Raw genomic sequence first — 26,753 nt, forward strand, 5'->3', positions numbered from 1 at the left:
CAGCTCCAGATGATTTTTTTTTTTTTTTTTTTAAGTCATAGGAAAGATTTCTGATTACAAAAAAAAAAAAAAAAAAAAAAAAAAAAAAATTGCATCAGGCCAGACGCAGTGGCTTATGCCTGTAATCCCAGCAATTTGGGAGGCCGAGGCAGGCGGATTGCCTGAGGTCAGGAGTTCGAGACCAACCTGGTCAACATAGTGAAACTCTGTCTCTACTAAATTACAAAAAAATTAGCTGGGCATGGCAGCAGGCGCCTGTAATCCCAGCTACTCAGGAGGCTAAAGCAGAAGAATTGCTTGAATTGGGAGGCAGAGGTTACAGTGAGCTGAGATTGTGCCACTGCACTCTAGGCTGAGCAACAGAGGGAGACTCTGTCTCCCCCTCTCCCTAAAAATTGCATCCTCCGTGCACAGTGGCTCACGCCTGTAATCCCAGAACTTTGGGAGGCTGAGGCAGGTGTATCACCTGAGGTCAGGAGTTCGAGACCAGCCTGGTCAACATGGCGAAACCCAGCCTCTAAAATACAAAAAAATTAGCTGGGGGGTTAGTAGGCTTCTGTAATTCCAGCTACTCAGGAGGCTGGGGCAGGGAGAAATGCTTGAACCCAGGAGGCAGAGGTTGCAGTGATCCAAGACTATGCCACTGTACTCCAGCCTAGTCTCTGTTGGACATTCTGACCAGTCAGAATATTAAGATTTCTCAAAACTCTCATTTCCCTGTGAAATTTTCTGAATTAAAACGACTTGGTATTTTATTTATTCAGAGACAGGGTCTCACTCTGTTGCCCAGGCTGGAGTGCAGTGATGGGATTATGGCTCACTGCAGCCTCAGCCTCCCTAGTAGCTAGAACTACAGGTGGGCACCATGCTGGCTAAATTTTGTATTTCTTTTGTAGAGATGGGGTTTTACTGTGTTGCCTAGGCTGGTCTTAAACTCCTAGGCTCAAGGGATCTGCCTGCCTCAGCTTCCCAAAGTGCTGGGATTACAGGCGTGAGCCACCATGCTTAGCCTTTGTGTTTTGTGTGTTACATTGATCAAACACTTTAAAAATTATCTTTTATGTTGAAACAAGTATTAAGGAGGTGATGGAAAGAGTCAATTCCTTGAGGAGGGCAAGAGCCAGAGTATAAGTGGTAGAATTTGCTTCTGACAGGACACATCTTTCACTGAAAAAAAAAATGCAAGAGAAAATGAATGCAGATTGGAAAGTCTGACGTTGAAGCATTCCCCACAGGTGGTTTTTATTTTCTGAAGTTGAGGCAAGGTCACCAGCTAAAAATGAGAGGTGGGGAAAAAGGACGTGAAATTTGAGGAGATGTGAACACATGAATGGTTAATCCAGAGACTGGAATAGCATTGCCAGCCAGTGTTGAGTGCTCCTGAGAGGACTGAGGTCATGAATTAAAACCAGTTAGCTTGTTATATGACTGACTGACTTTTCTCCAGCAGCTTTTGCTGTTTGGATTCAAGAAATGAGAAAGTTCAGCTGGAGCATGGTTTAGTCCAAGCAAGGCTGAGATTCTTTCAAGCAAAAAAGGAGACATTGAGATCAGAGTTGAAAATGTTTGTAAAAGAGGATGAAAAGGACTGATTAGGGAATTTAAGTCAGGTGACTTGCAAAATGATTATATGATCGCAGAAGCAGAAGAGTTGAGTTTTTTTAAGTGTTGGGGTTAATAGAGTGGAGGTCTTAATTAGGTAATTGAGAGTACAATAAATTAGCTGGGAAAAAAGGGCTAGTGATTGACAAATTGGGAAGCTTGAAACTGAGATTTCAACTGATGACAAGGTTCAGAATCTGAGTGACACCGAAGTGGTTAAGACGCAACAGAGGAACAAATTCTTGGAGATGAAGAGGTCAGAGGTCTAAGAGGCCAAGTGTTGGTGTTGCATGGGTCACCTACAAGGATGTTGAATTCAGATAGAATGTAGACAAGAGGGATGGTGAGGAAAACCTACGACAAGCAGCTCTATAATTTCTGGGAAGTGGCCAGGAGGCTCGTGGATGATGGCAGTAAGGAGAGTAGAAGGTGATTTGGCCAGAAGATATGAACTTCAAGTATTTTTGAAGGAGAAAAGAGCAGAAATAGTTTGGAAGTAGCAATCAGGACCAAAGAGACCACCCAATCTCAATAGCCTAACCTCTTTGTGTTAGGGTATGCTGAATCTGTTAAGTGTAATCTCAATTTTGGAGTTCTACAGCAGTAAATCCGCAAGTATAACCACCTGTAGCTAATGTCCAGGTATAAGAAAAAGATAATGAAAATGTTTTTGCCCAGGAAACATTAATTGCAGGCATCTAGAATGCAGTTCTTGCATTATACGTACTGGGTTACCAGTCATTGCAAAATCATGGTCCTTTGCCTCTCAGCTCAGTTCCCCTTCTGAAGATAAAAACATTTGCCTATGTGTCCAGGGAAGCCGTAGGGGCAAAAAACCAAGTAACTTTTACAAGGGATCATAAAAATCTACCTAACAACTTGCTAATTAAAACCTGATTTTTAATTTGCATTATTGAGCTTAATACCATTGCTTATATATGGATACTGAGATTTTTATAAACTAGTTACCTCTAGGAAAATATCACTAAAAGAAGTATCTCCTCAATTTGAACAAAAGTAAGTCGCTTAAATCATAGGAAACATTTTTAGTGAAAGCGTTTGTTTTAAATATATTCTAACCTAACAGTGTAGAAAGCAGGCAAACCAAAAAAAATGTAATCAGTTTCTAAAATATAGTTTGGAGCTCAGATTCTGGGGAAATTATTAACACATTCTTGATCCAAGGTCTCCTTTCTTTTCTAGAATCTTTAATCATACATATTCATCAGAAATACAAATATTTGTCATCAGTGATACTAATTTTCAGGCAAACATTTTAATTGCAGTCACTACCAGGTTTTAATTTGGATTAGTAATACGGGTTTGATTAGGGTTCTCGGCCTAATTATAGGTCACTAGGCTTCCTTTAGGATTACGCAACATCTGCTATTTTAAATTGACCATTGAGGGGGTTCCCAAGGGTTCGGCTTCGTTTTGTTATCAAACGTTAGTGGGATCCAAAGCCAGGATCGGTTTCAACAAAAATGCAAGCGCGAATTTGTCTTGAGTCTCAACGCACTGTTCAAATTAAACAATTTAGACATGCCCCAACTACGAGACTAAGAAGTGAACGGTATAGTACACTTTTGTCACAAATTCAAGGGTAAAGTGCCCGATGGTAGAGGTCTGGCTTCTCCCGGGTTTCTGGAACAAAAGAAGCGTTCGCGAGTAGACAGAGGGGTAACTCCCTGCCCTCCCCCTCCCAAAGTAAATCAAATCAAGGAATATGAGTGCCTGCAGACAAGTCTCGCTTCTTTTCTTCCCCTTCATGGCTAGCGTTTGGGGAAGGCAAGGCTGCGGCTACTCTTCGGTGCTTCAGTGTCCCGGGAGGAAGAAAGGCCCAGACAAGGGTCCTCACAGCCGGCGTGGAATTCGGCCGGTTCGTAGGCGATCGACCCCAGAGACGAAAGCTGCTTCTCAAGCTGGGGGAGGGAGAGGAAACGGCGCACAAAAGCAGTACGACCTGTCCCTTATCGGCGTCTAAGGGGAAGGGTGGAGAAAATGAAAACAGAAGCGGGCCGGGCGCCTCGGCTCCCGCCCCAGCGCCTTTTAAACTGCGTTTCTACCTCCTCTCGCTCAGCGCGGCGGCTAATGGAACCCGCGCGGGCCGTCCCGCCAATCACCGCCGCGCTTCCTCCCGTCGCCCGCCAATGGCGCCGCGCGTTCTTGGGGCGTGGGCGAAGCAAGCTGCTCGCCTCCTGCCTGTAGTGTGTAGGCTGGGGTTGGTGCGGGCTTCCAGCTTGGCTGCACTTCGTCCGTAGTTCGGCTCTGGGGTCTTTTGTGTCCGGGTCTGGCTTGGCTTTGTGTCCGCGAGTTTTTGCTCCGCTCCGCAGCGCTCCTACTGGGCAGGAGCCGTGAGGCTCGGAGGCGGCAGCGCGGCCCCCGGCCAGGAGCGAGCGCGCCGGCGTGAGCGGCGGCAGCGAAGGCTGCGGGGAGGGGGCTTCGCAGATCCCCGAGATGCCGGACTTCCTGGAAGACCCCTCGGTCCTGACGAAGGACAAGTTGAAGAGTGAGTTGGTCGCCAACAATGTGACGCTGCCGGCTGGGGAGCAGCGCAAAGACGTGTACGTCCAGCTCTACCTGCAGCACCTCACGGCGCGCAACCGGCCGCCGCTCGCCGCCGGCGCCAACAGCAAGGGGCCCCCGGACTTCTCCAGTGACGAGGAACGCGAGCCCACGCCGATTCTCGGCTCTGTGGCCGCCGCCGCGGGCCGGAGCCGAGCAGCCGTCGGCAGGGTAAGGACGCGGGGCCGGGGCCACAAAGGCGGGCGTTTGGCGGTTGCCGCGCGCGCTCGCCGCCGTTTGCAGCCCCTCCCTCCCGGGCGCCCCCTTGGGCCTCCCAGGTGCGGGGCTGTCCCTGCGCCCCCTCGCGTTGCCCCTTCCCCGCGGGGCTGCAGGCGCTGGAGCGGAGAGGCCAGAAGTTGGGGCACCGGGATTCGCGTTCTTTGACGTGTGTGTCTGGGAGGTGTGGAGTTGCGTTGGTGGCGGTTGTTTTGCACGCGGGCGACGCGGCTTCCCTGGACCACCAGCTGCCGGCAGCGGGCGTTTAGACGGGGACTTCCGTGGCCTTTCGAAAGCTCTGGAGGGGTGGCCCCAAAATGCTATAGGTTAAGTTCGAGCGTTTTCCCGCTTTATTAACTGAAATGACTCGCAGCAGAGTCTCACAGCGCTCCCTGGAGGGCAACTGATGACACACTAATTTCTAACCAAAATTTGAATTAAGGAAATTCCCGCCTTTTTATACTTTTGCGTATGGAGGGCTTTTTGAACCGTTTATGTTTTCTAGTTTAATTTTTCCCACCAACAGGACATCTTTTGGCGGGACGGCTTCACGCAGAATTGAAAGGAACAGTTTAAACTACATTTTAAAGCGCCTATTATAATTTTTAAATATTTATTTATTTATTTTTGAGATGGAGTTTCGCTCCTGTTGCCCAGGCTGGCGTGCAATGGCGTGATGTCGGCTCACTGCCACTTCCGCCTCCCGGGTTCAAGCGATTCTCCTGCCTCAGCCTCCCGAGTAGCTAGGATTACCGGCATGCGTCGCCACGCCCGGGTAATTTTTGTATTTTAGTAGAAACCGGGTTTCTCCATGTTGGTTAGGCCGGTCTCGAACTCCTGACCTCAGGTGGTCCACTCACCTCGGCCTCCCAAGTTCTGGGATAACAGGCGTGAGCCACCGGACCCGGCCCTATAAACAAATATTTGAAAATTACTCACAGTTTGGATTGCGTTTTTCTCCCTTACTGGTAAATTTTGCTTGAGGAAAGGAAAGAGGATTCAGGAAAAATTTATTGCATGACATTCTGGTGCAACAGTATTGCAATTTGGAATGTCTGATCCTGGTTAAATCTCAAATCGGCTCCAGCAAAGCATGTTTTGTTTGAGAATAGTTTGCTTTTTTTCCTGTGGATTTTAATATGCTTTTTGTGTGTTTGCTTATGCCTGCCGAGTTACCAGGCTTCAAGTCGTAGTAGGATGAAGCTAAAACTAGTAATTGGTGTAACATAAAATGCCTTGTAAGAGACAGTGAATGTGGTGTTTGGGGTTGTTGCGAGTTATCACTAGTGTAAACCGAAATTACTCCTTCCTTCAAAGTTTACTTTAGTTTTTAAGGAACCTGTCTAATGTGTTTTCCCAGCTACTCAGGCAAAAATGAAAGACAAATGTAATAGACACAGGTAAATTTAATTGAAAATCTTATCCTAAGTTTTAGAGAAGTTGAACGTCTTAACAAACGTCTTAAGTCCGGTGTGTGACACATAGTAGTGCAAAATAATTGTACAATAAATAAAAGACCTATCACACCTTATTGTTTCAACGTCTTGTTTTGTGGAAAGCTACTTTAATTTATTAATAAACAAATTTACTTTTGAAGTAAAGTGTGCCCTTTTACCCATTATGTTCCCCTGTTCTGAAAAAGAAGGTAGTATTTAAACTCTTTCAGTAGACGTTGGTTGAGGCCGGGCGCGGAGGCTCACTCCTGTAATCCCAGCACTTTGGGAGGTACAGGCGGGTGGATCACCCGAGGTCAGGAGTTCTAGACCAGTCTGGCCCACATGGTGAAACTACTAAAGAAAAAAAAATACAAAAATTAGCCGGGCCTGGTGGCAGGGGCCGAGGCAGGAGAATCGCTTGAACCCGGGAGGCGGAGGTTGCAGTGAACCGAGATCACGCCATCGCAGTCCAGCCTGGGGGACAGAGCGAGACTCCGTCTCAAAAAAAAAAAAAAAACAGTTGTTTGAAAATGAAATATTCAAATCCGCACACTTTATTAAAAAACCTAGTTGTTCTATAGAACCCTTTATCGGTCCTCTGTGCAAATGTATTAAACCGTGAAGTTTTTGGTTGTATGTTTATAATATAATTACTGGTTATTATTTTTAGGCAGGATCTCGCTCTGTCACCCACACCAGAGTGCAGGAGTGTGATCATAGCTTACTGCAGCCTCAAGCTCCTTGGCTCATGAGAGCCTCCTGCCTCAGCTTCCCTGAGTAGCAAGGGCAATGGGGCATACGCCACTATGCCCGGCTAGTTTTTTTATCTTTTTTTCTTTGTTTTTGTTTTGTTTTGTTTGTTTTTACACAGGCTTTCTGTGTTGTCCAGGCTGGTCTAGAACTCTTGGCCTCGAGCAATCCTGCCTCAGCCTTGGTTCCTATTTGTTTTGAGGATGATTTCTTTTACACAGAAACAACCGTCTCAGTTTTAATGTTTCCTATCAGTCACTTGGTAAAAGAGAGTTTATGTCCCAATCTACCTTGTGTTCTTTGGGGGTAAGAAGACCTAAATGTAAAAATTTTTTTTTTTTTTTTTTTTTTGAGATGGAGTCTCGCGCTGTCACCCAGGCTGGAATGCAGTGGCCGGATCTCAGCTCACTGCAAGCTCCGCCTCCCGGGTTCACGCCATTCTCCTGCCTCCGCCTCCTGAGTAGCTGGGACTACAGGCGTCCGCCACCTCGGCCGGCTAGTTTTTTGTATTTCTTAGTAGAGACGGGGTTTCACCGTGTTAACCAGGATGGTCTCGATCTCGTGACCTCGTGATCCGCCCGTCTCGGCCTCCCAAAGTGCTGGGATTACAGGCTTGAGCCACCGCGCTCGGCCTAAAAATTTTTTGATTAAGATTATCCAGCAATTTTGAGTTCCTACCAAGTGTTTTTAACTACTGGGTTTAAAACTTTGGGGATTTAAAAATGAATTGTGTTTATTTACTCGTATGTGCAACTCGTGCTAATTGAAGTTGGTCAGCATCATGTAAATGTTGAGTAAAATGAAATAATTTTTTTTTTTTTTTTTTTGAGACGGAGTCTCGCTCTGTCAGCCCAGGCTGGAGTGCAGTGGCATGATCTCGGCTGACTGCAAGCTCACACCATTCTCCTGCCTCAGCCTCCTGAGTAGCTGGGACTATAGGCGCCCGCCACCATGCCCAGCTAAGTTTTTTGTATTTTTAATAGAGATGGGTTTTCACTGTGTTAGCCAAGATGGTCTCGATCTCCTGACCTCGTGATCTGCCCGCCTCGGCTTCCCGAAGTGCTGGGATTACAGGCATGAGCTACCACGCCCAGACAAAATGAAGTAATTTTTGTTGTTGTTGTTTTGTTTGTTTGTTCTGAGATGGAGTCTCCATCGCCTAGGTTGGAGTACAATGGCCTGATTTCAGCTCACTGCAACCTCCGCCTCCTGGGTTCAAATGATTCTCCTGCCTCGGCCTCCCAAGTAGCTGGAATTACAGGTGTGCGCTACCACACCCGGCTAACTTTTGTATTTTTAATAGAGACGGGGTATTGCCTCCCGAGTAGCTGGAATTACAGGTGTGCACTACCACACCCGGCTAACTTTTGTATTTTTAATAGAGACGGGGTATTATTGCCATGTTGGCCAGGCTGGTCTCGAACTCCTGACCTCAGGTAATATGTCCCCCTGGACTTCCCAAAGTGCTGGGAATGCAGGGATGAGCCACGGCACCCAGCCTAGAAGTAATGTTTTTTAGAGTACTTAGTAGGTCTATTGGCATGGTAATTAAGCTTTTTATATTTCATTTATTTCGTCCATACAAAGAAAACTTACTTCATAATTACAGGTTTAAATATCTTCTACCTGGAGTATTTAAAACTCAAGAGGTGTTTACCCTTGACTGGTCTTAATAGCCGTGCCAACAACTTGAAGAAAAGTATCGATAGTCAGTAGCGTCATTTTCTCTTTTAAAGTACGTTAAGTACAAGTGAGTTAGGAGTCTGGTCAATGTTTTTATCAGCCATAGGAAAAAATAATTTTGAATTTACAGGAAAAGAGTCTTAGGACATTTATAATAATTGATGTATAAAGTTATTCATGTCAGATTCCTTTTATATGTACTATATTTTATGTTTTGGTCATTTTTAGCCCCATATAAAAATAATACTAGGTCATATTTCTTTTCTTTTTCTTTCTTTTTTTTTTTTTTGAGACGGAGTCTCGCTGTGTCGCCCACGCTGGAGTGCAGTGGCGCGATCTCTGCTCACTGCAAGCTCCACCTCCCGGGTTTACGCCATTCTCCTGCCTCAGCCTCCAAGTAGCTGGGACTACAGGCGCCCGCCGCCTCGCCCGGCTAGTTTTTTGTATTTTTTTTAGTAGAGACGGGGTTTCACCATGTTAGCCAGGATGGTCTCGATCTTCTGACCTCGTGATCCACCCGCCTCGGCCTCCCAAAGTGCTGGGATTACAGGCTTGAGCCACCGCGCCCGGCCTTTTTCTTTCTTTCTTTCTTTCTTTTTTTTTTTGTGAGATGGAGTCTCAGTCTGTCACCCAGGCTGGAGTGCAGTGGCATGATCTTGGCTGTCTGCAACCTCCGCCTCTCATGTTCAAGCAATTCTCCTGCCTTAGCCTCCTGAGTAGCTGGGATTACTTACAGGCACACACCACTACACCTGGCTTAATTTTTTTATTTTTAGTAGAGACAGGGTTTCACCATGTTGGTCAGGCTGGTCTGGAACTCCTGACCTCGTGATCCACCTGCAAGCTCCGCCTCCCGGGTTCACGCCATTCTCCTGCCTCAGCCTCCTGAGTAGCTGGGACTACAGGTGCCCGCCACCACACCTGGCTAATTTTATGTATTTTTAGTAGAGATGGGGTTTCACCGTGTTAGCCAGGATGGTGTTGATCTCCTGACCTCGTGATCTGCCCACCTTGTCCTCCCAGAGTGCTGGGATTACAGGCATAAGCCACCGCACCCAGCCTCAGGTCATATTTCTTAAAGAATATTTACAATCTTCTACATAATGGGGTGGTAAAAAAGGAATAAAAGAATATTTATTGGCCGGGCGCGATGGCTCAAGCCTGTAATCCCAGCACTTTGGGAGGCCGAGACGGGCGGATCACGAGGTCAGGAGATCGAGACCATCCTGGCTAACACGGTGAAACCCCGTCTCTACTAAAAAATACAAAAAACTAGCCGGGCGAGGTGGCGGGCGCCTGTAGTCCCAGCTACTCGGGAGGCTGAGGCAGGAGAATGGCGTGAACCCGGGAGGCGGAGCTTGCAGTGAGCTGAGATCCGGCCACAGCACTCCAGCCTGGGTGACAGAGCAAGACTCCGTCTCAAAAAAAAAAAAAAAAAAAAGAATATTTATTTATTTAGAATATAGGAGAAAGCCAAATTATGTTTAAGAGTTGCAGATAAGGGAGATTTTTAACATTTTAAGACAAATCAAGTGTTAATGTGGATTTGGCCAAGATGAACTATTTGCATGCATATACCTTCTATTTAATCATGAGTTTATAAGGATTTGTTGTTGTTGTTTTTTTTTTTTTTTTTTTTTTTTTTTGAGACGGAGTCTCGCTCTGTCGCCCAGGCTGGACTGCAGTGGCGTGATCTCCACTCACTGCAAGCTCCGCCTCTTGGGTTTATGGCATTCTCCTGCCTCAGCCTCCTGAGTAGCTGGGACTACAGGTACCTGCCACCACGCCCAGCTAATTTTTTGTGTTTTTAGTAGAGACGGGGTTTCACCATGTTAGCCAGGATGGTCTCGATCTCCTGACCTTGTGATCCTCCTGCCTCGGCCTCCCAAAGTGCTGGGATTACAGATGTGAGCCACTGTGCCCAGCCTATGGGGAATAGTTTTAATTAAAAAAGAAGTTGTTTCATTTTAGCCTCTACCATAGTCTCTTGGATTCACTTGGTGTAATGTGACAGAACTTTACATGTTAAAAGTTTTGTTTTGATTTTGTTTTCTTATTTCTAAGCTTTTTATGTGTCTTGCTACCAATATTTTTATGTGTTGAAGTTATCTAGATCGTGTACACAAAAATAAACATGTACAGAGTTGGCCGTCTGCCTTTTTGTTCTAAGAGGCAGAACATGAAGGTGTAGCTATTTGGATCTAGTGGAGCATAATATTCTTGAATGATCTGGTCTGGTGAATTATGAGTGTGTATTTGTTTGAGAAGGAGTCTTGCTCTGTCATCCAGGCTGGAGTGCAGTGGCGTGATCTCGGCTCACTGCAACCTCTGCCTCCCGCGTTCAAGTGATTCTCCTGCCTCAGCCTCCTGAGTAGCTGGGATTACAGGCGTGCACCACCACGCCTAGCTAATTTTTGTGTTTTTGGTAGAGACTGTTTCACCACGTTGGTCAGGCTGGTCTCAAACTCCTTTCTGACTTTGTGATCTGCCTTCCTGAGCCTCCTGAAGTGCTGGGATTACAGGCGTAAGACACTGCGCCCATCTGTGTGGTGTGATCGTAGCTCACTGCAGCCTCGAACTCCTGGGCTCAAGCCTCCGGAATAGCTGGGACTACAGGTGTGTGCCACCATGCCTAACTAATTTTTAAAAATTTTATAGAGATAGTCTCACTATGTTGACCAGCCCGATCTTGAACTCCTGGCCTCAAGTGATCCTCCCGCTTAGGCCTCCCAAAGTGTTGGGATTGTAGGTGTGAGCTACTGCTCCTGGGCAAATTACGAATTATCAATAGGAAATATTTGAAGACTTGGGAAAGAACAATAAAAAGTATGCTACCAATAGGAAATGTTAATTATATCTCAAATTGACCACCAGTGTATAATAAGGTGTTAAGTTTACAGACTTGTGACTCATAGAGTTATAGATTCAAATTCCGGGTCTGCCCCTTATTCATGACACTGAACAGTGTCTTAATCTAAGATCCTCTCTTTTCACCTGAAATAGAGGAATAATCTAATAGCTACTTAATCAGATTGAGGAGTACATGCCGTTGCATATGTGAAGTGTCTAGTGCTTAGTAATTAATACCTATTACAAGAAATGATTTCTGAATTTTTGTCTTTAATGTTAGGGCAATACAATGCAAAGTTACTAAAATATAATTTCAGGAAACAAGGTAGATACGTGAAAGTGACGTGTATATCATAGCATGCAGATTTCCTGAATTAGTGAAGTGCATACTTGAACCTCAGTTTTCTGAGTTGTCAGATGGAGATATTAGTATCTTATTCCATAAATTTTTTGGATTCGGTAAGTTAATGCAAAGACATTTGGAACACAACTCAGTACATGATATATAATAAGTGCCCGATATAATCTGTTATAATGTTATGGTTCAGCATCTTTATACTAGAAGTAGAGATTAAAGGTATTACAGTAGCTCATAGGTGATATCATAGAACTGTTGGGTTTTAAAGTTGAAAAATACATTAGAGATCATCGGGTGGCATAGTAGGTACTCACTATTTTTGAGTGAAACTCTTAAGTGATCTACTTAAAGGAACAAAGTTTTCTGGAGGCAGAATTTAATGCAACTAATGCTTCCTTTTTCCTGACTGAAACTACTAATCATGTATAGCACACTGCCTCCTAATTTTTTATCCTTATTAAATCTGGGATTTATAAAATGACATCACTTTTCTGGAACTTTTTTCCTGACAGATTAAAAATCACATGTTTGGCCGTGCGTGGTGGCTCACACCTGTAATCCCAGGACTTTGGGAGGCCGAGGCAGGTGGATCACCTGAGGTCAGGAGTTTGAGACCAGCCTGGCCAACGTAGTGAAACCCTGTCTCTTCTAAAAATACAAAAATTAGCTGGGCGTGGTGTGCGCTTGTAATTCCAGTTGCTTGGGAGGCTGAGGCAGGAGAATCGCTTGAACCTGGGAGGCCATGGAGGCCATGCCACTGCAGGCTAGCCTGGGCAACAGAGTGAGACTACATCTCAGAAAAAAAAAATCACATTTTTGGTTTTCATCTGTCTGACTTACCTTGTGTAGGTTTGTTGGTCGCTTATTTAAGATATGTTTGTTCAGTTAAAGTTTTTCATTGTGTTTGAAGGAAATAATAAGATAATTGATTTTCTTTCTCTTTTTCGTTCGTTCGTTCGTTCTTGCTTGCTTGCTTTTCTTGCTTTGCTTTCTTTCTCTTTCTTTCTCTGCAAAGTCTGGCCTTATCACCCAGGCTGGAGTGCAGTGATGCAATCTTGGCTCACTGCACTCTCTGCTTCCCCAGTTCAAGTGATTCTCCAGCCTCAGCCTCCCAAGTAGCTAGGACTATAGGCGTGTGCCGTCACACCTGACTAATTTTTCTATTTTTATTAGAGATGGGGTTTCACCATGTTGGCCAGGCTGGTTTCAAACTCCTGACCTCAAATGATCCTCATTCGTCGGCCTCCCAAAGTGCTGGAATTGCACACGTGAGCTGCTGCACCCAACGGAGAATTGGTTTTCTACTTAGATTTGATAGGCCTGCTATTTCTAATAAGAAATGGATTTTCAAAAATAAATTACTTTTTCCTTCCCCGGATTTGACAAAACATTTATTGGGGACTATTCCTGTATCAATCTTCTTAGAAATTTTTAGATGCTTGGAATAAAATATAAGGATGATAGTGCTCCTGCTTTCTGTTGCTTGCCTCAATGCTGCATCCAGATCACCTGGGCTACACATTACAAACAGATTCTCTGGCCCGAGGTAAAGAATCAGAAATGGGTAAGACCTTTCCAAAATAGTGGTTAATAAGAGTTAAGATTTTGGGCTGGGTGCTGTGGCTCAGGCATGTAATCCCAGCACTTTGGAAGGCTGAGGTGGGCAAATCACGAGCTCAGGAGTTTGAAACCAGCCTGGCCAAAATGATGAAACCCTGTCTCTGCTAAAAGTACAAAAATTAGCTGGGCGTGGTGGCATGCACCTGTAGTCCCAGGTACTCAGGAGGCTGAGGCAGGAGAGTTGCTTGAACCTGGGAGGTGGAAGGTTGCAGCGAGGCGAGATGGTGCTACTGCACTCCAGCCTGAGCGACAGACTCCACTTTGAAAAAAAAAAAAAGAGTTAAGATTTTTTTTGAGACAGTCTTGCTCTATCACCTACGCTGGAGTGCAGTGGCACAATATCAACTCACTGCAACCTCCGCCTCCCAGGTTCAAGCAATTCTCCTGCCTCAGCTTCCCAAGTAGCTGGGATTACAGGCGTGTGCCACCATACCCAGCTAATTTTTGTATTTTTAATAGAGACAGAATTTTGCCATGTTGGCCAGGCTGATCTCGAACTCCTGACCTCAAGTGATCCACCTGCCTTGGTCCCCCAAAGTGCTGGGATTACAGGCATGAGCCACTGCACCTGGCCCAGAGAGATTTCTTGAAAACCTCTCGGGCAGGTTTGAAAAGTTGGAATTTCCTGGATGTTTTATTGATAGTAAATTGAACATTCTCATGGTAGCGGGGGTTGTGTACAAATAATTTGAACCTGATTGATTGTTTTTCCATATTTTATTTTTATTTTAAGCATTATTTTAGTTTTTCTCTACTACCTGACTGCACTTTTTGGAAAATTTGAGTAAGTCAATAACATAGGATTAAGTTTGATTAAATCTTTTCTTGAAAGAAATAAGTCTTAGAACTCTTAGACTCTAGGCAACTATTTGGATATTACGGGTGTGGGTTGCTTCCAGATTTGAGCCTGACAGGTCTAGGTCAGTGCAGTATATGTGAAAGTTGACATAATTGTTCTTTTTTTTTTTTTTTTTTTTTTTTTTGAGACGGAGTCTCGCTGTGTCTCCCAGGCTGGAGTGCAGTGGCGTGATCTCAGCTCACTGCAAGCTCCGCCTCCCGGGTTCACGCCATTCTCCCGCCTCAGCCTCCCGAGTAGCTGGGACTACAGGCGCTCGCCACCTCGCCCGGCTAGTTTTTTGTATTTTTTTAGTAGAGACGGGGTTTCACCGTGTTAGCCAGGATGGTCTCGATCTCCTGACCTCGTGATCCGCCCATCTCGGCCTCCCAAAGTGCTGGGATTACAGGCTTGAGCCACCGCGCCCGGCCGACATAATTGTTCTTATGAGCAGCTATCTTTTTGGTGAGGGTTTTTGGCTTCTGATTATAGAATGATTAGCGATTAGCAGCTTTAAGAAGAATTTCTTGTATCTTGCTTTATTTGAAGTATTTCAGGCCAGGCTCCATGGTTCACGCCTGTAATCCTAACACTTTGGGAGGCTCAGGGGGGCATAACATTTGAGGTCAGGAGTTAAAGACCAGCCTGGCCAACATGCTGAAACCCCATCTCTACTCAAAATACAAAAGTTAGCCAGGCATGGTGGTGTACACCTGTAATCCCAGCTATTCAGGAGGCTGAGGCACTTGGACCTGGGATGCAGAGGTTGTGGTGAGCCAAGATTGCGCCACTGCACTCCAGCTTGGATAAGAGTAAGACACGGTCTCAAAAAAAAAAAAAAAAAATTGAGCCTGACAATTCTAGGTCAGAACATTTTTATTTACTTATTTATTTTGTTGTTGTTGTTGTTGTTGTTGTTGTTGAGACAGAGTCTTGCTTTGTCGCCCAGACTGGAGTGCAGTGGCCGGATCTCAGCTCACTGCAAGCTCCGCCTCCCGGGTTCACGCCATTCTCCTGCCTCAGCCTCCCGAGTAGCTGGGACTACAGATGCCCACCACCTCGCCGGGCTAGGTTTTTGTATTTTTTAGTAGAGACGGGGTTTCACCGTGTTAGCCAGGATGGCCTCGATCTCCTGACGTCTTGGCCTCCCAAAGTGCTGGGATTACAGGCTTGAGCCACCACACCTGGCCCATTTTTATTTTTAAAAACAGGAATTCCAGTACATAGCCAAATAATGCCTGATTTTTTTCCCCCTAATATGTTTGGAAAGTGAACATTCCATGCAACTTGATAATTTTAGCCTTTTTCGTAAAATTTACTTTGATGTTGCCATTGTTTAGCCATTTTTTTTGTTTGGCACTCTGATGTTTTTTCTGTGATCACTGAGGCATTTGTCAGGCTGTTTGCCACAGCCTTAAAAGGTATCCATTCTTTTGCTTCCTTTTTATTTGTTCAACCTTGGAAATTTATAGTTTTTCCAGTAAATATTGCCTTTGTATAAATTAATTTTAAAACTTTTTAATTTTCCCTCAAAGTTTGTTTCAAGTTATTTTGACTATTTTTAGTAAACTGGTGGTACAGAAGTTAATCTGGTGACTAAACTGTGTCAAAGGTGATAATGTAACCATGAAGTCTGTCAGATTTCCTTCCTAAGTCATAAACTAGCTACTAAAATAACTATGTTACAAGGAGTTTACAGTCCTGTCTCCTATCCTTGGGGTGGAAATTGGTTCCGGGACCCAGCCATGGATATCAAACTCGGGATGCTTTAGTATGTCCCTTAATATAAAGTGGTGTAGTAAGCTACATACATCCTCCCTTATACTTCAGATCATCTCTAGGTTACTTATAATGCCTAATACAATGTAAGTGCTATGTAAATAATTGTTATACTGTATTTTTATTTGTATTTTTATTGCTGTATTGTCATTTTTTTCCCCCAAGTATTTTTGGTCTGTGGTTGGTTGAATTCACAAATGTAGAACCCAACTGTATTCATTTGGGAGAATGGAGAGCCAGCTGTATTCATTTGGCCTTCTTAAGTTCTCATATGCTGTTTAAAGAAAATCATTTCTGTATATATATCCAAGTGTAAGCCTGTATGGTAAAGTCTTAAACTTTCCTGGATTAATTTAAACTTTGAAGGATTATCAAAAAGTTAGTAAGTAGCGTTCATGATCATTTAGATGAAAATTTTTAAGCCCAGCCTGGCTTTACTTTGCAAGTTTCATGCTGATCTGTTTCCCTTGCCATTGGAGTATATGCTTTAAGAAATGAAATATAATTTGTGGTTATTTAGGCTATGTGCAGTGGCTTACACCTGTAATCCTAACACTTGTGGGAGGCTAAGGTGGACTGATCACTTGAGTCCAAGAGTTTGAGACCAGCCTGGGCAACATGGCAAAAGCCCCATCTCTACAAAAAAAAAAAAAAAAAAACATGCAAAAAGCCAGGGGTGGTGGTGCGCACCTGTAATCCCAGCTATTTGGGAGACTGAGGTGGGAGGATCACTTCAGCCTGGGAGGTGGGGGTTGCAGTGAGCGGAGATAGTGCCACTGTACTCTAGCCCGGGTAACAGAGCTAGACCCTGTATCATTTAAAAAAAAAAAAAAAAAAAAAGGTTATTTAAAAGAAAGCGTTAGCCAAAGTCAGTTTTACTTTTATTTGTTCTTTTGCATTTTTGATGCTATTACTACCTCTTTTAGATAGTCCAAAATGGACTATTTTAACAACAGTATCTTTAAAATTTAAGTTACTTGCTTGGCTATGCGGTTTGTATGATTACAGTTCAACTTAGGAAATGTTCTCCAATAATGAGTTGCTCTTAATTTAATCAAATTGCTAAGGCCTAATAGTACTATAAACCAACTTGGTGGTGAGTTTGCATGTTTATTTTATTCAGATTATTATCTAGTAAGTGAACACTTTAATTCATATAGAAATGATTACTGGACTTTGTTTACAGAAAGCCACCAAAAAAACTGATAAACCCAGACAAGATGATAAAGATGATCTAGATGTAACAGAGCTCACTAATGAAGATCTTTTGGATCAGCTTGTGAAATATGGAGTGAATCCTGGTCCTATTGTAGGTAAGTTGATAAAATTTCAAATACAGTATCTTTTCTCTGAAGCAGGACCCCAAATTATTTTCTCCTTTTGCTTAGCAGTTAGTTTAGGTTCTAAGGACTGGTTTGTCATTAATCATTTGTATCAGCAAAACCTATGTTTCTTTGACTTCAAATGAGTGAAATAAAATGAGAGGATTGAATTAGATAATCTCCAAAATTACCTCTATTGTTGAGATTGTTTTATACAGTGCTTATATCGTTCTTCTTTTTGTTTTGTTTTTTTGGTTTTTGGAGACATAGTCTTGCTCTGTCACCCAGGCTGTGGAGTTCAGTGGCGTGATCTCGGCTCCCTGTAAGCTCTGCCTCCCGGGTTCACGCCATTCTCCTGCCTCAGCCTGCCGAGGAGCTGGGACTACAGGCGCCCACTGCCACGCCTGGCTAATTTTTTGTATTTTTCAGTAGAGACAGGGTTTCACTGTGTTAGCTAGGACGGTCTCCATCTCCTGACCTCGTGATCTGCCCGCCTCGGCTTCCCAAAGTGCTGGGATTACAGGCGTGAGCTACCGTGCCCGGCCACTTACATCGTACTTCTGCTGAGACATGGGTCTTATATGACAATTGAGGAAAATCTGAGGTAACATAGCTGGGCAGAATTGCCCAAATAAATGAGTTAGTGGCCGGGTACAGTAGCTCACTCCTGTAATCCCAATACTTTGGGAGGCCAAGATGGGAGGATTGCTTGTGCCCAGGCGTTTAAGACCAGCATGAGCATCGTAGGGAGATCCCATCTCTGCAGAAAATTTTAAAATTAGCACGGTGTGGTGTCACAAGTCTGTTGTCCCAGCGACTTAGGAGGCTGAGGCAGGAGGATTGCTTGAGGTGGTAGGGGGTTCAAGGTTGCAGTGAGCCATGATGGCTACTGTACTTTGGCCAGAGGCAGTGGAGGAAGACCCTGTCTCAAAAAAATAAATAAATAAAGGAAAAAAGAAAAAGTGAGTTAGTGACAGACTTCTTAATGAGGTTATTAAATTCCTAGCATAGTACCTTTTTTTTTTTTTTTTGAGACAGGGTTTCGCTCTTGTCGCCCAGGCTAGAGTGCAATGGCATGATCTTGGCTCTCTGCAACCTCTGCCTCCCAGGTTCAAGCAGTTCTCTAGCCTCAGCTTCCCGAATAGCTGTGATTACAGGTACCCGCCACCACGCCTGGCTAATTTTTATATTTTTAGTAGAGATGGGGTTTCGCCGTGTTGGCCAGGCTGGTCTCAAACTCCTGACCTCAGGTGATCCGCCCACCTCAGGCTCCCAAAGTGTTGGGATTACAGGCGTGAGCCACTGCGCCCAGCCCCTTTTTCGTGTATCATTAAAAGTACCCTTTTGAAAATCCTGTCTTGATTGGAATTGAATAATTATACCCTTAAAAAACAAAAACCTAGAACTAAATACACTGGATTTCCATTGTTGGATTACTTTTAGGTGATGAAGATTTTGCAGTGTTGATTATGCCTTAGTTTTGGAGTGTCTTAGCAATAACCGCAGGATGAGAAAATTCCATTTTGATGGTTTTTTTTTTTTGAGAAAAGGTCTTGCTCTGTTGCCCACACTAGAGTGTAGTGACGCAGTCGTGGCTTACTGCAGCCTCAACCTCCTGGGCTCAAGCAGTCCCACCTCAGCCTACCAAGTAGCTGGGAACACAGGCATGTGCCACCATTCCTGGCTAAATTTTGTATTTTTTGTAGGGATGGGGTCACACTATATTGCCTAGGCTAGTCTTGAACTCCTGGGCTCAAGCAGTCCTGCCACCTAGGCCTCCCTAAGTCCTAGGATTACAGGCATGAGCCATTGCATCTGGTCTTGATCTTCTAAGTTACATAAAATTGTGGACACTAGAGATTTGGTAGGTTTTGCTGTAGGTATAGTTGCAAATAAGGATTTGGAATATTTTGTTTTAATGTATAAGCTGCTTCCAAATAATCATAAGTTTATTCATGTACAATTACCAACAGATATATAACACTTTTAAAAAATTTTTTGTTTAAAGTTCTAAAAGGCCTGGGCATGGTAGTTCATGCCTATAAATAATCCCAACATTTTGGGAGGCCAAGGTGGTGGAATTGCTTGAGCTCAGGAGTTGAAGAGCAGCCAGGGCAACATAGTGAACCTTGTCTCTATTTTTTAAAAAAATTAGCCAGGCATGGTGGTGCACATTTGTAGTCCCAGCTACTCAGGAGGCAAAGGTGGGAGGATTGCTTGAGCCTACAAGTTGAAGGTTGCAGTGAACTACGATCACACCACTGCACTGCAGCCTGGGCAACAGAGCAAGACCTTGTCTCGAAAAAAAAAAAAAGAAATTCCAAAAGAGAGACACTGAAAAATGTGTGTTATAATGTCAGCCTACATTAAATGATATGTTGATATATGACCTGTTCATCTTAAAGCTATTTCTATAACACTTCTGGACACATGTTGCTTCTAAAAAATATCCATTGTCATTTTGCTCATCTTACAGAAGTTAAGGAAAGATATACAGTTAGTGTAAGACAAAATCTATTTTGGTTTTAAACTGCCACTGATGTTCCAATGTGTTAAGAATTTGTAATCAGTTTTGCTTTGTGATATGTGTTTTCCATAAAAGGTCATTTTAACTGCAAAGTTAAATATTTAAATCTGATTTATAGAACTTTTCTTTTCCCCATAACTGAATACAGGCATATTAATGCCTTAGAGTTGTGGAAGTTTAATCATAGTTATTTTTCATAGAGGTACAATCCGCTTATATGTGATTTTTCTATGTTGGCAAGTACTATTATGTGGTAGTAGAGAAAATACACAAGTGCAAGACTTCAGTCAAAAATAGTCATACATGGCTTTTCAGTAGATGGTCTACAGTAAGGCCTATATTAATTTACTATGTATTTCATGCTATTAAAAGAAATGTCGTTTCCAAAAAAAAACCACCTATTATAAAAACAGTGCATTATATAGTTCTGTAGAATGCAGTGGTGCGATACCAGCTCACTGCAGCCTCTACCTCCTGGGTTCAAGCAATTCTCCTGCCTCAGCCTCCTGAGTGGCTGAGATTACAGGCGCCCACCACCAGGCCCAGCTAATTTTTTGTATTTTTGGTGGAGATGGGGTTTCACCATGTTAGGCTGTCTTGTCTTGAACTGCTGACCTCAGGTGATCCACCCACCTTGGCCTCTGAAAGTGCTGGGATTACAGGCATCAGCCACCACGTCTGTCCTTTTGTTTGTTTGTTTGTTTGTTTGTTTGTTTGTTTGAGATGGTGTCTCACTTCGTCGCTGGACAGTGGTGTGATCTTGGCTCACTGCAACCTCTGCCTCCCAATTTCAAGTGATTCTCCTGTCTCAGCCTCCCAAATAGCTGGGATCACAGGCATGTGCCACCACTCCCGGCTAATTTTTGCATTTTTAGTGGAGATGCAGTTTCACTGTGTTGGCCAGGCTGGTCTCGAACTCCTGACCTCAAGTGATGCACCCGCCTCAGCCTCCCAAAGTGGCGGGTTTACAGTCGTGAGCCACTATGTCCGGCCGCATTATATAGTATTTTTAAGAACTTGAGTTTAGCCGGGTGCGGTGGCTCAAGCCTGTAATCCCAGCACTTTGGGAGGCCGAGACGGGCGGATCACGAGGTCAGGAGATCAAGACCATCCTGGCTAACACGGTGAAACCCCGTCTCTACTAAAAATACAAAAAAACTAGCCGGGCGAGGTGGCGGGCGTCTGTAGTCCCAGCTACTTGGGAGGCTGAGGCAGGAGAATGGCGTGAACCCGGGAGGTGGAGCTTGCAGTGAGCTGAGATCCGGCCACTGCACTCCAGCCTGGGTGACAGAGCAAGACTCCGTCTCAAAAAAAAAAAACTTGAGTTTAAAAAAAGAAAGAGTGAAAATAGCTTAAAATGTTGCTGAGTATAGTGTCTGAGCTGCACCCTAAATGAAGCAATACAAGTACTAAAGCAAATTCTGCCTTAATCCAGGAACAACCAGGAAGCTGTATGAGAAAAAGCTTTTGAAACTGAGGGAACAAGGAACAGAATCAAGATCTTCTACTCCTCTGCCAACAATTTCTTCTTCAGCAGAAAATACAAGGCAGAATGGAAGTAATGATTCTGACAGATATAGTGACAATGAAGAAGGTAAAATTTTAAATGATGTTAATCAAATGTATGTAATTTTTTCACACTCAAAATACAGTGACCATGAAGAAAGTAAAATTTAAAACAATATTGACAAGATATACAAATTTTATTCATGTCATTAGAGTAATTCTGTAATTTGATTTAAATACTTTTTATTGAAAATTATAAGAAACAACATAGTACAAATTTATAATTTTCTGTCACCTGAAATTGCAAGTTAACTTTGTCTTTTTTGCTTCAAACCCATTTTTCTGAGAGAATAAAGTATTACAAGTAAAGGCAAAGTTCCTTGTACTTATCTGTACCTGTCACCTCCACAGAAGTAACTACTAATTCAATGCCCATCTTTCAAGTTTGTTTTTATATTTCACATACACATCTGTCTAATACATGGTATTATTTTATACTTTAAGAATACAAAATTTATATAAACAATATGCTAAATCTTATCACTTGCTTTTTCTTACTCCTTTATTTTTGAAATATAATCCAATTAGTTACATATCTGTTTATTCCGCATAATACATAGTAGCATTTAAATATGGCATATTTTCTCTATTCTCTATTGATAGGCATTTAAATTGTTTACAGTTTTTGTTGATCTGACCTGAAGGCAACTTTAAAGCAAATATTTTGACTACATTTTTAGTAGACTAGATAGTATCTTAAAATTTGATTATGATGTTGAAATATTTTTTGAGGATAGGACGTGAAATAAATGTCCTTTAAAAATTGTAAGTACAACTTGATTTTTGTAAACTTTTAATTCATATGACTTGTGGTTATTTATTTTGATCCAGATTGTTTATATCTCAATAAGCTGTGTCTACCAGGGCAAATCTGGCAGATTAGTTCAGAATATTAAATTATAGAGTCTTTTCCTTTGACAGCACTATTTTTAGCAAAGAGGCAAAGAATAAAATCAGCTCAAACACAGGTAATGCTTAAACTTCCTGCCTCTTTTGCCTCTACAGGAAAGAAGAAAGAACACAAGAAAGTGAAGTCCACTAGGGATTTTGTTCCTTTTTCTGAACTTGGAACTACTGCCTCTGGTGGTGGATTTTTTCAGGGTATTTCTTTTCCTGAAATCTCCACCCGTCCTCCTTTGGGCAGTACTGAACTACAGGCAGCTAAGAAAGTACATACTTCTAAGGGAGACCTACCTAGGGAGCCTCTTGTTGCCACAAACTTGCCTGGCAGGGGACAATTGCAGAAGTTAGCCTCTGAAAGGAATTTGTTTATTTCATGCAAGTCTAGCCATAATAGGTGCTTAGAGAAAAGTTCTTCGTCATCTTCTCAGCCTGAACACAGTGCCATGTTGGTCTCTGCTGCAGCTTCTCCTTCACTGATTAAAGAAACCACCACTGCTTGCTATAAAGACATAGTAGAAAATATTTGCGGTAGAGAAAAAAGTGGAATTCAACCGTTATGTCCTGAGAGGTCCCATATTTCAGATCAGTCGCCTCTCTCCAGTAAAAGGAAAGCACTAGAAGAGTCTGAGAGCTCAAAACTAATTTCTCCGCCACTTGCCCAGGCAATCAGAGATTATGTCAATTCTCTGTTGGTCCAGGGTGGGACAGGTAGTTTGCCTGGAACTTCTAACTCTACACCCCCACTGGATGTAGAAAACATACAGAAGAGAATTGATCAATCTAAGTTTCAAGAAACTGAATTCCTGTCTCCTCCACGAAAAGTCCCTAGACTGAGTGAGAAGTCAGTGGAGGAAAGGGATTCAGGTTCCGTTGTGGCATTTCAGAACATACCTGGATCCGAACTTTTGCCGTCTTCTTTTGCCAAAACTGTTGTCTCTCATTCACTCACTACCTTAGGTCTAGAAGTGTCTAAGCAGTCACAGCATGATAAAATAGATGCCTCAGAACTATCTTTTCCCTTCCATGAATCTATTTTAAAAGTAATTGAAGAAGAATGGCAGCAAGTTGACAGGCAGCGGCCTTCACTGGCATGCAGATATCCAGTTTCTTCCAAGGAGGCAACACGGTTATTATCAGTTCCAAAAGTAGATGATGAAATCCTAGGGTTTATTTCTGAAGCCACTCCACCAGCAGGTATTCAAGCAACCTCCACTGAGTCTTGCGATAAACAGTTGGACTTAGCACTCTGTAGAGCATATGAAGCCGCAGCATCAGCATTGCAGATTGCAACCCACACTGCCTTTGTTGCTAAGGCTATGCAGGCAGACATTAGTCAAGCTGCACAGATTCTTAGCTCAGATCCTAGTCGTACCCATCAAGCACTTGGGATTCTGAGCAAAACATATGATGCAGCCTCATATATTTGTGAAGCTGCATTTGATGAAGTGAAGATGGCTGCCCATACCATGGGAAATTCCACTGTAGGTCGTCGATACCTCTGGCTGAAAGATTGCAAAATTAATTTAGCTTCTAAGAGTAAGCTGGCTTCCACTCCCTTTAAAGGTGGAACATTATTTGGAGGAGAAGTATGCAAAGTAATTAAAAAGCGTGGAAATAAACACTAGTAACATTAAGAACAAAAAGACACCTATCTTATATTTCAAACTTTTATGCCAACATTTTCTTTTCTGTTAAGGTTGTTTTAGTTTCCAGATAGGGCTAATTACAAAATGTTAAGCTTCTACCCATCAAATTATAGTATAAAAGTAATTGCCTGTGTAGAACTGCTTTTCTTTTTTAAAGATTTGCATAGGTAGGAAACCTGGTACAAACAATTTAAAGCTTTCTAGATCACATATTAGTCTCCAAATTGTTTTCTATTTCCTGCTTTACGTATGCTTTTACAATTCTCCAAAACTAAGAAAATTCTAATTAGGATATAAGGAGTCTTTACTGTTTAATAGAGTAATATGCATCCTCCTTTATACCTAGGACAGGTTTAAACGTTTGTTACACATTCAGAACAGTGATTTTGTTCTTTTTGATATTTTTATCTCAGTATCTTTTCACATTCCATAACTTGTCCATATTTTTGCTCATATTTTGTTGCTTTTGTTTTTTTACTCATGTCTGCAACAGCAATCATAGTAGTCTAGATCAGTGCAACTCAAACTACCAGTCTACGAACTGTTACTTATCCACAGGCAAGATAAGCATGCACAATAATTTAAATCTAAAGATACTTTTTAAGTCAATGACAGGATTTATTTTTTAGCAAAATTGTATTAATAGCTAAAGCAATGTATTGATTTACACTCTGATGCAAGTAATGTATCTCTTCATTGACTGGTAGCAACCAATTCATGGACCAGTACCATGGACCACACTTTGAGAAACACTTCTTTGGATAATAATAGATATCCTGGGATAGTGCATGTTCACCGTCTATTTTATCAGATAATGGGGCTTTTTAAAAAATACTACTTTGCTTTCATGATATATTGTATTTTGTGGAAAGTTAAGTTTAACAATATAGACTCTAAAAGCAAATTTAATTTGTTTAAAGCCATAAGAAATATACTATATCCCAGTATCTGTGTGTCTGTATAAAGCATTGTATTATCATCTTTTAATTTCTATGATTGTAAGATAAGAATCTAACTGCAGAGGTATTGTGGAAAATAGTAGCCTTAAGCATAATAAAATATGGTCTCTTGGGTACTCCCTCTGGCCATTACCACATTCTTAGATTATACATGTCCCTCTTTGCAACTTTCTGAGAGTAATTTTATTTGTTGTCTTCTGAAATGTACATGTATACATGTACCTATTGAGTGCTGTGTGATTTTTAAAAATGTATTACTGTAGAATGCTTCTGCAAATTCAATAAAAGTTGTTAAATTTGAACAGTGTTGTGTGGTCTCCAGAAACATGTTGTTATGTGTGCTTTATTCTTGGAGTTGCAACAAGTTAAACATTTGTATATGAACACCCTTTTTCCATTTCATCATTGAAACTCACTCTGACATTTCAGCGGTATGATTGAAAATACTCTGATTATTGTATGGTTTTTCTTCTGTTTGAGGACCATGTTTTTATTGACTGTTGGAATTTAAATTTATAAGAGGAATTGATCTGTAACCAGATACTTTATTTGTTTAATTGATTTCTGCTCCACTACTGATGGTTTTTTTTTACTTTGTGCTTTCTAGTTCTTAAAATCTGAGTTAACAAAGCCTAAAGTAAATTTTATATTGCTGGGGGTTGTATCAAACGTAGATATATTGATAGGGCCATTGATAGAAGTGTTGGGAGATAGACTTGAAATCTTAGTCCTAAATATTGAACTGTTTAAACTAACATGATAAAAATCACTGGTTTTTTTTTTTTGGGAAACCTGCAACTATTAAATAGATTCTGGACTAACTAATATTAACAATGGAAAGAGAGCAAGACACATATAGATGTCTAACACTTTTTTGCACAGGTTCATCATGGAGTTCATGTAAAACTTTAGAATTGACTTCCTTTCTGTCTCTTTGATAAAGTAATCTAATTTTTTTTTTTTTTTTTTTTTTTTTTTTTTTTTTTTTGAGACAGAGTCTCGCTCTGTCGCCTAGGCTGGAGTGCAGTGACTGGATCTCAGCTCACTGCAAGCTCCACCTCCCAGATTTACGCCATTCTCCTGCCTCAGCCTCTCGAGTAGCTGGGACTACAGGTGCCCGCCACCTCGCTAGTTTTTTTGTATTTTTTAGTAGAGAAGGGGTTTCACCGTGTTCGCCAGGATGGTCTCAATCTCCTGACCTCGTGATCCGCCTGTCTCGGCCTCCCAAAGTGCTGGGATTACAGGCCTGAGCCACCGCGCCCAGCCTTAAATTTTTGGTAGTAGAAGTTTTAGAAGTAATCACTGACTTGACTTACTAATTTTGCTATACCATGATAAATGTCTACAAAAAGGAGGAAATTTTTTTTTTTAAGAGGAAGTCTCGCTCTTGTCCGCAAAGCTGGAGTGCAATGGCGTGATCTCGGCTCACTGCAACCTCCACCTCCCGGGTTCAAGCGATTCTCCTGCCTCAGCCTCCCGAGTAACTGGGATTACAGGTGCCTGCCACCACGCCTGGCTGATGTTTATATTTTTAGTAGAAACGGGGTTTCACCATGTTGGCCAGGATGGTCTTGAGCTCCTGACCTCAGGTGATCCGCCGGCCTCAGCCTTCCAAAGTGCTGGGATTACAGGCGTGAGCCACCACGCCGGGCCAGGGATGTTAACTAAAATCAGTCTTTTCAAAACCTAGATTTTCAAATGATAATGAATTTAAGACTAGGAGACTGGAATATTGAAGCCTATTAAAAAATACATATCCTTGCGTTGTTAGGTTAATAATAACTATCATGGTGACAAGTCAAGTAATATATAAATATTGGCTTCTCTTCAAAGAAATGTTATTTTTATTTGAAGAAATGGGACGAGACCTGTGATTGGTCGTATTCTGTGAACAAGATTCATTACCTGAGTTGTACCTAGGTTTTTTGTAACTACATCAAAAAAACTTTTATACTGTACTTACTAATGTTATGGCAGTTATTTATTGTTATAGAAGCTTGGTATACTATATGGGTTTTTTCATTTTTAAAATTTCCCTTCTGTGTTCCAAATTTTAATTTAGTAAGCCAACCTTTGCTGTACAGTAGTAGTATACTGTATGGACAAAACAATGGTAACAACTATGTATTTTAAGTG

At 42.3% G+C, this 26,753-nt stretch overlaps 1 protein-coding gene across 5 annotated transcripts in view; it reads left to right on the top strand.

Moving 5' to 3' along the window:
- Positions 1-3,777: 3,777 nt before the first annotated feature.
- TMPO (thymopoietin) overlaps positions 3,778-26,753 on the top strand; it is a 35,981-nt gene continuing 13,005 nt past the window's right edge. For 4 of the 5 annotated variants that reach the window (XM_002798750.4, XM_028828791.2, XM_015152483.3 and 1 more), the window contains exons 1-3: positions 3,782-4,338; positions 16,881-17,007; positions 20,979-21,137. In XM_002798750.4, coding sequence (XP_002798796.3) covers positions 4,060-4,338; positions 16,881-17,007; positions 20,979-21,137 — 565 coding nt within the window. In that variant the 5' untranslated portion in view covers positions 3,782-4,059. 5 annotated transcript variants of the gene reach the window in all.

The sequence above is a fragment of the Macaca mulatta genome, chromosome 11 (genome assembly GCF_049350105.2).
Source record: "Macaca mulatta isolate MMU2019108-1 chromosome 11, T2T-MMU8v2.0, whole genome shotgun sequence".
NCBI lineage: Eukaryota > Metazoa > Chordata > Mammalia > Primates > Cercopithecidae > Macaca > Macaca mulatta.